At 49.1% G+C, this 10,678-nt stretch overlaps 1 protein-coding gene across 2 annotated transcripts in view; it reads right to left on the bottom strand.

The window, feature by feature from the left end:
• Nucleotides 1-853: 853 nt before the first annotated feature.
• Nucleotides 854-10,678, bottom strand: part of LOC118786651 (afadin-like) — a 34,810-nt gene continuing 24,985 nt past the window's right edge. Inside the window, exons 24-33 of one of the 2 annotated variants that reach the window (XM_036541857.1) lie at nucleotides 10,586-10,659; nucleotides 9,883-10,001; nucleotides 9,139-9,336; nucleotides 8,496-8,587; nucleotides 7,748-7,939; nucleotides 6,090-7,097; nucleotides 4,577-4,609; nucleotides 3,318-3,630; nucleotides 2,463-2,553; nucleotides 854-2,121 (exon numbers count right to left, since the gene is read on the bottom strand). In XM_036541857.1, coding sequence (XP_036397750.1) covers nucleotides 2,004-2,121; nucleotides 2,463-2,553; nucleotides 3,318-3,630; nucleotides 4,577-4,609; nucleotides 6,090-7,097; nucleotides 7,748-7,939; nucleotides 8,496-8,587; nucleotides 9,139-9,336; nucleotides 9,883-10,001; nucleotides 10,586-10,659 — 2,238 coding nt within the window. In that variant the 3' untranslated portion in view covers nucleotides 854-2,003. The remainder of the gene's footprint in view (nucleotides 2,122-2,462; nucleotides 2,554-3,317; nucleotides 3,631-4,576; nucleotides 4,610-6,089; nucleotides 7,098-7,747; nucleotides 7,940-8,495; nucleotides 8,588-9,138; nucleotides 9,337-9,882; nucleotides 10,002-10,585; nucleotides 10,660-10,678) is intronic. The other variant, XM_036541858.1, reaches the window with a different exon arrangement.

The raw sequence follows: 10,678 nt of genomic DNA, 5'->3' as shown, positions 1-10,678 counted from the left end.
TGAGTAAACATATTCAACGCTGTTAACACCCTATACATAATTCAGATGTTCATTATAAAGACTGTTAATTGTTTTTCAAGGAAGTACACACAGAATATTGGATTCAGTCTTTAAATGGAGGCGTTGGGGAGAAAGACTGAAAAGCTACAGTGATGCACAACCTCTTTGGGAGAATTATGTTACTCAATGATTTGATGGCTTGAAAGGGAGTTTGTCATTACCATGTTTAGGAACAATTCAGACCAAAGTGCAGTTCATTATATCTTCAAAAGTATATCATAGAAATTCATCTCTCTATGCTTGTCTCTGCTCTGTACTTACCTGACACTAGAAATGTCCTTCGCAAAGCCGCATATGAAAATAATTATTTTGACAAGAAAAAAAAAAAACAATTAAAAAGATTAACATCTTTTATGGAGGAAAAATAGGAACAAAGTTCAAATTCTTTCTGTACACTCCTGAAAGATTGTGTGCACCTTTTTCAATATTTGAAAGCATATTTTTCCATTCCTACTCCTGACATTGACAACCGCCCTTACTGTCAGGTTTTGTACCAACTGGTCTGGTTTCACACACCTCTACAAACGGGATACACAGTATCTATCCAACACAGATAAAATTCAGGGTGGGGCAATCTCTCAATCTCTCCCTCTCTCTGCCTCTCTGCATTTTTATATATTATATATAGAATACATGCTAGTACTAGTAGTCTAATGTATTATTGATTATATATATATATATATATATATATATATATATATATATATATATATATATATATATATATATATATTAATGTTATGTAGATATATATATATATATTTATATATATGTATAAAACATGTATGTGTATGTATTCATGTATGTATTCATATTTTTCATAGTTTTTCCAACCCACCATCACCTCACCCACCCCAACTAGGATCACCTTATAAAAAAATCACTGGCAAAATCTTTGCCAAAAGAACAGGAACATACATGTGCAAACCTGTTTCCACACCTCAAACCTGAACGAACTTACAGGTAAACTTCAGTGAGACAAGTATCCTCCAACAAGAGCTTCTGGACATGGTGAGTGGGCTGAGCGCCTGAAACATCAGAGAACCCTCCTGCGGTGGTCAGCGCGAGGAGGCACCCAGCGGCAGACTGAACGCTGCACATTATCCCTCCCGTTTTAACTGGTGGTGGTGATTTAATGTCTCCACTGTTACATCCCCATGGCTGTGGCGTCCATGAGAATCCTGCAGAGAGAAGGGTGTAACGGAACAGCCCCACTCAGCCTCGCTCACGTCAGCAAGGGTAAGAGGATCACTAACAAAATGGTGTCTGGAAGAAGGATGACAATCTTGGGAATACATAATGTGGGGACAGTGTGTAACACGATCACAAAATATTCCGCATTACTACTTCAGAGCATTTTCAAAATCACTGCAAAATCCCAAAACCCACAAACCATCTGGCAAACTGAGACATACCCTCCTCACACACCTCTCAAAGGCTAGGTAAGTTATAGTTCCACTCCTACTGCAATGAACACAGCCTCTTAGCCTGTGTATGCCATCTGTTCTAACCTCTTACATTGTTAGGGTGAGTACCAGCTAGTACTATTTATTTTTTAGGGAACCAATCAATAAAAATAAATTCAAGTACTACCTTTGCTAACTTTTATATTTTTAAGGGAATGATCTCACCAACATTAATTTCACAGATGACTTGTCGCAGGTAACAATTAACCTCAGTTATTAAGAGGTTAAGAAGGGGGGAAAGGCATCCACTGTGGGTTGTCAGGACCAGGGTCAGGAACCTCTGATCTACAGTACATCATACGTGAACCTCCGGATATTCCCTAAAGCATGAAAAATAAGGGAGGGTCGTTTGGGAACACATGGCTAGGGTCCTCGTTCTGTCCCGGGCCCAACTGGAGGGGTTTTCTGTCGTGTCCCGTTAAGGGTCAGTTTCCTCCCATGCGAGTGTTACGCGTCCGTCCCCAGACTCCTCGGCTTTCAGGACGGCCCAACGTCGCTGGAAGGGTCCTGCTCCTGGGAGAAGAGACGCTGCCGCTCCCTGAAGGTCAGAGTCTCGGGCGCCTCCGCGCTCCCCGCGTGCTCCTCATCCCGACCGCTGCGACGCCGCGGGGAAAAACGCAGAGAGACGTCACCCACTGCACACGCACCCAGCCGCTGCTCTCTCACACAGCACCAGCACTCCCCAGACCCGACGACCTGTCACGCCCTACGGCACGTCCACTCACAATGCGTTTTTCAACAAGTGCAGTCAAACCCCACAGATTATTTACATGTACTTTGGTACTTGTATAAAATATAAAATATTTAATTGTAAATATCCTCATTATTATCATGTCCTTATTACTTTATGAGATTCTTAAAAAGGAGTTGGTGGCGGGGGGGGTGGGGGGGGGGGGGGGTGAGATTTCAGGTTTAAGATCACACGTTCACACTCACCCTCTTTCCCACTTCTCCCCCAGGTCCTCGTGAACCTCGTTAGGTTCTGTGGATGTCGCTTCAGCACTGTCTCCAGCATTTGGATCAGGCCCTGCAGATTTTAATCAGAAATAACATTACTTTAACAGCCATTAACTGATTCTGAACATACTCAAAAGGAATAGTATTTCATGTGTGAAGAAAGCTGCCAGACACAAAAGTGGAGCTGGGACTTTGGGACTTTGAGGGGTTCTGAATCTTTTTTGAGACCTTTCTCTTAATGTATGTTATGGTGAAAAACTGTGGTATCAGTTTATGTTGGATAACAACGCCCGCAACCTTTGGGAGTACGCCTTGCATTGTTGTTTATGAGACTGAAAAATGCCAAGTGGTACTAGACTGAATGTAGTCTTTGTCCAGATAGGCCTATCATGGTATGTTTTCTCATGGTATGTTTCTACAAAACACTGAAATTGGTGAAAAAAAATGCAAAGTGACACCACAGGCATTTCTGCACTGTATTCATGTTAGTACCCACTAACTCCTCATAACCACCGTGTTCAACTAAACTGAGCTAAATGAATGAATAATCTGGGCCTCACAAAATGACACTGTCTGCTTTGGTACATGGGGTTGGGGTTGGAGCTGTGATTCAGGCGTGGGCCAGGGTTAGGCTATAATTCAGAGCACATACTGAGAGTCCTGAAATGCCCCATGAAGTGCAAGACAACTGCAAGACAACGTGACTCACATCAGGAGTGGGCTACTGCAGAATCAGAACTCAAACAGGGAATTAAAAGACCAAAAAATCTGGCCCGATGCAGTACCGTAGGTGCTGGCCTCCGGATTTTGGGAAAGCCGAGGCGGGAAACTGACCTGCAGGGCCGGCGGTTTCCTCCTGCTTGCTGTCACTATAGGAGGCCAGCTGGGCTGAGCAGAAGGCGCTGAGCGAGGCCTGGGTCTTCAGGTAGGAGGTGTTTCTCTGAGGTGGGGGTGGAGGTAAAGTGTTTGTCGGGCCCGGTGGGGTGGAGGGGCCTTCATAGTCCAGGGGGAGGGGGGGCCGAGGCAGACTGGGCCTGCCGGGCGTTGGGAGGCCGTAGCCCTTCTCCTCCCCCTCCTCCTGCTTCTCCTGGTCCTCTGCTGCCCCCTGCTGGCGCTGCTGAATCCGTCGCCTCTCCTCATCCTGCAGCTACAGACCAGCAGCCTTCACTTTGGGTTCTGCTGCCCCCCTCCCCATTTCTCCCCCTCTCAGCCCCTCCCCAAACCGTCTATTAGACCAACTGAATACTCCCAACTAATTCATGTACCAAAAATATGCTATCCCTAGAATGTTGGCGCATTGGCACCATCTGCACATACAATGGCTGGTTATGCTGTAAGTGACAAGGACTAACATCTAGGATTTATTTGCTGACACAGAAGCACTAGATTGTATTCTTGCGAGGAGATTGCCAGGGCTAACACATCTAGCTCTGGACCACTGATATTCTTGGATGGCTACAGTGAGCAAAGGTCAGTTGAATCCCCCCGATTATGTGGGTGGAGCACCACCGTTCACACATACAGCTGGAGTGGAGACGGCAACACAGCACGGCGACGCACCCGCATGCAGATGGAGACCTCACAGCACGGCCCATGCGCAGGAGTGTGTGTGCATGCAGGGCGCAACTTTCACTGCACTGAGGCCAACTGCTGCCGCAGGCCCCGGAGACGCCAGCGCAGACATGTTCTGGTGCGCTTTTTCCTGACTGATTTACCATTCCGCCACGCGACACTGCAACATCGCAATATCGCAATTTAGCAGCAAAGCTTCACAGCTCATTTATTTTTAAGAATGTTTTCAGAGGTGAGAATTAGGACAGCCAGACTTTAACAGTTGCTCTAAAATGAGCTGCTCTGACAGAGGGGGCCGAGGCTCAGTTTCAGCGCTGCAGGTCTCCTGGGGCAGCAAAGGCCTGCGTCGGGTTCAGCAAGCAGCATTCCCGCGAACGTTCCCCCCGGTGCCGCCGCGCCCCGCCCCAGCGCGAAGCGGGGGGCGGCCAGCACGGGCAGGGGGCGAGGAAGAGGAGGGAGGAGGAGGATGAGGAGGATGAGTGGAGCGAAACACAGATGGCAGAAAGCATAAAAGGACGTACCAAGTCTAGAACAGAGATGGCTGGAGCAGCGTTCTGCGGCAGGTGAGAGGGAGAGAAACCAAATAGAAACAAAAGAGGTAAATAGCCCGGGGGGTGCGAGGAATGGAGAACCCAAAGAAAAATGCCTGGGGTTGGAGGGTCCTGATCTGGTACAGGGGTCCACCGGGCCCCAGTGAAGAGGGACTGATTAGCATTAGCGGGGTAGAGCCCAATTTCCCGCCCGCAGACAATCACACGGAACCGGATTAACGAGCCAGGATCAAAGAGGAATTTTTCCACTGCAGCAAGAATAAAGCCATGATAATTTTTACAAGAATCACTGATCTACGAATCAACCCCACACAGTGATCAAACACACTGGGACAGAATAATTCCTATGGTAAATAATTCCTATGGTAAATCTGTTTCAGTGTTCTCCTTGGAGACTCGAGGAATCACTTTGGACGTACTCACAACATGTAATGTAATACTCAGTTGAGTGGCACATAAGTGACAAAATGCTGGTCGAATTTCAATACAGTGAATATCAGGTGCTTCCGAGAAAACAAAACTCAGGGAAAGAGTTTGGTGGGACATCCTGAGAATTTATCCTCATTTTAAGGGCCAATGGCTTGATGTGTTGTTGCTACGTCCAACTGAACTCTTTCCCTAGAGTTTTCGAATGAGTTTTCCCAGGAAACTTCAAAAATGAATTTGAAGAATTCATTCAAGACTTGTCATTCATCACTGAGGCGCTCCGGGTTCAAAAACAAACCTCAGAATGGGTAGCTGAGTGGTTTGCTGAACCGGATCAATTAAGTGCAAATGCCTCTCTGAGGACTACCATGAGCTCGGCAGACAAGATCAGCATTTCAGCATGGCAAAGCGATGGAATCGGCATGCTTGCGTGACCGTAGGTGTAACTCACAAAAAAACTTACCACGTCATGGAGGTTCCAAATGCTCATTTATATTCTGTCCATAATGTTAGCCTTTATTTATCTCTATATTTCAGTGTTTTTCTTCCTGATTCTTAAGCCTTCTTTCAGCACTCTATACGAGGGGTGGGCGATATACAATCCATGCTGCTTATATCTTCACACGGAAACAAAAATATCTTTGTGGGGATAATTGGCAAAATTTTCAATACATTTTTCAAGGAAATGATGCAACTTGGATTCTACAGAAAGCCATTAATATGAACAAATTGCGGGTGTTCAGTGTATAACACTGACGTTTGCATTTGCTGAATATAGTGTTAAAAGTAACATTTAAAAGCATATTATTATTCCAGGAGAAACATCTCAATTAAAAGATAAAGTCCACCGTGACTCTAATGTTTAACACATGTGATGTATCATGTGATATTTAATCCATATCGCCCAGCCCAGCCCTGTACTCGATATGAGTTTCCCAGCTTAGTGCTTTTCCTTTAGTCATGATCCTTTCTCCTCCATGCTGTAGGACACGTTCCCTGATTTCCCCCCATGTTTCTGCCTGACCCCCCCAGCATGTGCTGTTTTCAGCAGGCTCACCCGGGCTCTGCTCTCCGCCTCCATCCTCTGCGCGATGGCCGTGGCGTCCACGTCTTCGTCGTCGTCCTCCTCCTCGTCCTCGTCGTCCTCGCTGCGCTTGGACTCCTGCAGCCTCCTCTGGAACTGCCACTCCAGCTGCAGCCTGCGCAGACGGTCGCTCTCCTCCGCCGTGCGCTCGGCCTTGGCCTGCAGCTCGCGGATCTCGCCGTCCAGCAGGTCCACCACGCGCAGCCGCTGCCGCTTCTCCAGCTGCTCGCGGGCGTCCCGCTTCCAGGGGTCGGGCGACAGGCTGTCGGAGGCGGGCTCCTCGGCCGCCAGCGTGACGAAGCGCAGGTCACGCCGCTCCACCGTCCGCGGCTGCTGCTGGGGCAGGAAGTCCCGGATCACCGTGTCCGGGGGGGGCGGGGGCGGGGGCTCGCGGGGGAGGCCGGGGGGCCTGTCCGGGACCGGCGGCTGCGGGAGGGGGCGGGGCTGGGGGTGCGGCGGGGGGGGCAGGGGGCCGTGCGGCTGGCCGGCGAGGCTGCCGCGGATCTGACCCAGCTTCCTCTCCTGCTCCCTCCTCTTCCTCTCCCGCTCCTCCTCCAGACGCGCCTTCTCCCGCTCGTACCAGCGCCGCTGCTCTGCCCGCCGCTTGCGGTCGGCGGCCGCTGCCTGCTGCTGGCTGGCCAAGGGCAGGGCCGGGTCGACGGGGGCGTGGTCCACGGCGCCGCCCCCCATGGGCGGCGGTGGCGGCGGGGGCGGCAGCTCGGCGCGGGTATGCTGGGAGTGGGGGGTCTTCCAGCGTCCCGGCCCGCTCTTGTGGTTGGCGTGGCGGGTTTTGGAGGAGGAAGAGGAGGACGAGGAGGAGTAGCTAAGCTGCTCCTGGCTGGAGGTGCTGGACTCCACGGAGGACAGGGCAGTGTGGTGGTTCCGGTGCTCCCGGGGTGGCGGGGGGTCAGCAGGGCGGAGCCCGTCCGGGACGTACCCTACCATCTCCTCACACAACTCCTCCTGAGAGCGGGCCGTCCGCTGGGGGAGAAACCACCAGCACAGGGGGTGAGAAGGAGAAACACACCCCCCCCCCCCCAAAAACCTCCCTCACATGGCTCCCAAACCCCCATATCCAGCTCCTGGGCACAAGCACCGCACAGCCTGTCAAATATAGGCAGGATGATAATGTCCACAGACAGACACACAACACACCTGCCAGCACTTCACAGTTAGCACTATGGAGTCTTCAATAACCACACTGACTCGCTATGTTGTGTTAACACTGAACATCGTCTGACTATCTGTTCGCTAATGATCGCTAACGTAAATGCAAACAAAGCTACACCAGACCCAGTCTGTAATGTTCCTGGCTCTGGGGCATGCTAGAGATGCAGGACTCCTAAAGCAAGCAGGTTACATTACGTCACATTACTGTCATTCAGCAGACACTCTTATCCAGAGCAGCTTACATACAACTTATACTTTTTACATGTTATCCATTGGTACAGCTGGATATTTACTGAGGCAATTTTGGGTTAAGTGCCTTGCCCGAGGGTGCAGCAGCAGTGCCCCAGCCAGGAATTCAACCGGCAACCTTTTGGTTACGAGATCTACTCACTACCACTATGCCACACTGCCCCCAGTTTTACTTCCCCAGACTGTGATGGCGGGAGGGCTTCCTACTCCACCTGCATGGCCGCGCTGCTGGAGTGAGCCTCCACCATGGGGCTGGCCGGCTGATCCTCAGGGTCCTGCCAGGGCCGTCCAGAGCCCGCGGCCCCCACGTCCGGAGACAGAGAAGCTGGGAAGGTGAAGTACTCCCGGGTGTATGTCTGTGTCGGGATGGGGTACGCTTCCGGCCGAGGAGAAGGGGGCTCCTCCTGAGGGGGGAGTACATGCTGATTTAAGGAGGCCCCTTGGTTTTAATGCTTAAGCATTAAAACCAATCATGACTACTGATTTGCCTTGTTATAATTCAAAGTAATTCAAAGTCAAAGCCACTCAGCAACTGACTCAGAAAATCGGACTGCACCGAACTGCAAGCTCCGTCCTACTATCATTAAGATGTTCATACAGTGCATTCAAGGTGAGCACTTCCGATCCTGTGGCGGTTGAAATATATTTCTGTGAACATGTAAAACTCACTGAAAATGTCTTGTTTCTGTGCCCACTTCTTTTGTGGAAGAGCATGTTAGAATTTTCTGTTTATTTTATGTCTGAGCAACATTTGGCCGACTAAACTGTGATTGCACTGCATAACTTCATTGAGGGATAAGCAAATAATTATTAATGGAAAGCATGAGGCCTGATTACAACTGTTAAATAAATTAAACTGATTGTTTACTCTGACACCTCCTTAATTAACATGCTGTTCTTGTGTTACTGATGTTACGTGATTAATGTATGCAGTGAGAGAGAAGCTGTGTGTCCGCTTACGTCAGTGCGGAGGTTGCCTGTGGAGACGGAGGTGATCTTGGCCCCGGGTCCCCCGGAGTACGCTGCCACCCCCCCAGGGCTCTCGGGCTGGTCTGCAGGGGCCAGACAGTGCAGTCAGAACTGTGTTTCAGCTCAGTTTCCTTTCAAACATTCATCAGCTTATAAACAGAGCATCAGCACCAGAATGTAAGGGAAAAGGTTCTGGTCATCAGGCAAACGTTTCTGCTTTATTTGTTCTCCTGTGATGGATAACACAAATAAGAAGGACAAAAACGGAAAACGAACCCGAGGAAATGTTCTTCCTTCAGAGTGTAGAGCTCTCTTCCATTTGTATGTCTGAAGCTCCTCCACAGGGACAGTGTTTGGTTCAACATCCCAGACTTTATAAAACTGCCGTATAACGGCCAATGGCTTGCTGAGTACAGGAATATCCAATTAAACACTTTCTCTGGGGTTCATTCTCAAAAAGATTTTATCCAGAGAACAAGATGATATATCCCTAATTGCCCACATTACCCACAACCTTCTGAAAGTAGTGATCTTGTCTTTTTTCAAACGTCAGGATTGGTCAATGTATCCCCCCTGCCCTGCCCCCCATAATCTGTCCAATCACAGGGTGGAGGCGGGGCAGAGGGACACTCACTGGCCACGTTGGGGCTGGACAGGTGGTCCGCCCTCTTCTTCAGGAGCCTCTCCTCCGCGTTGGTCCTCCTCTGGGCAGGGTAGTGATCCCGCTGTCCTGGGGGTGTCCCATTGGTCCCATTCTGTGCCGACCCACCGTACAGCTCAAAGCCCTCACTCTTCGGCCTGGCTTTGCCTGAGACACGCCCATGGTCCAACCCTGAGGGGGGGGGTCCAAGATAGCACACGGTCATCTGGCTTTCCCACCCTGTGAGAGTGTGTGTGTGTGTGTGTGTGTGTGTGTGTGTGGGTGTGTGTGTAGGTGTGTACACACACTTCTGAAGAGTCACTTTTACCAACTTCAGTTCACCCTTCACCTGCACGGGACAGTCACTTTATGTGGGACGCCACAGTTTTACCCAAGAGCACAGTACTTAACCTGGATAACTAAAGCAAAAATATCCAGTATGTTCAGACAAAGTCTAAAAATGTGAGCTGTGGACGCTACCCTGGATAAAGGTACCTGCTAAGTCGACGAGTCAATACTAATTAACTGAGACCTCTGCTGGAAGAAAAGCAGTGTGCCCCCAATACAAGAGCTGAGAAACCCTGCAAAGCAAACCAATAATGCAATAAACTATCATAAATGATTAATAATGTACAACATGTGTTGTACAAAGCTTCAGCCCTGGCTGTTAATATGCCAGACCATGTCTCTGTGGACTCCTGGCCAGGAAGGCCTTTATGGCAGACTCCTCCTCCTTACCCCTCTGAGAAATAGGTGAAGGCTGGTTCAGCAGGGTCGCCAACCCGTGGTAAATTGCCCCCCTTTTGGCGACCTCCAGCGTGACAACAGAGCCGGTGCGGGTCATCAGCTCAGCTGCCCTGAAAGCAGAGAGCCCACACTCAGCCACGGTCGATAGCATCCATTCCTGAGTTCTGACAGCTTTTAGTCTAAAATAACCTCTTTATGGGTCACAGTTATGGAAAAATATGAACTGGGTGAAATCAGATGTGAATTCTTTCTGCATATTTCTGATGTCTATTTAAACCCTCAAACATCCAGAGAATAATATAATACAGATAATATGTGATGACTGACCCCAGGTTTGGCATTCTTCAGTCGTGGTTGACTGTGAGTCATTTTTTGTGGCACACAATTTTAGTTCTTGAAATAGGCCATACTACTGAACAGTTATGTAGTTGGCCACTTACTGTGACTGTTTCTAAGTACTATTTTACTGACTGATGTATAAAATATATGAAGTGCTCATGCATTTTAGGTTTCTGAAATACTGAAATGGTCTAACACTAAGTCCGTGCTACATGAAAAACATCTTTTAACACCTAACATCCTACTAAAAACTGTCTGCCTGCTTTTCTTCAGTCTCAACATCAAATACGCTGGTAGCCAAATTGAGACAGACTCATTATTGACAGAAGAGGACTGCAGTGGATCTCAGCGTTACCTCTCCTGTGACAGGCCCACCAAACTCCGCCCATCCACACTGAGCAGCTGGTCTCCTGCAGCCAGCCGGCCATCCTGCATACATACACACACA

The sequence above is a fragment of the Megalops cyprinoides genome, chromosome 12 (genome assembly GCF_013368585.1).
Source record: "Megalops cyprinoides isolate fMegCyp1 chromosome 12, fMegCyp1.pri, whole genome shotgun sequence".
In the NCBI taxonomy this organism is placed as follows: domain Eukaryota; kingdom Metazoa; phylum Chordata; class Actinopteri; order Elopiformes; family Megalopidae; genus Megalops; species Megalops cyprinoides.
This window is presented reverse-complemented; position numbering and strand designations above follow the sequence as displayed.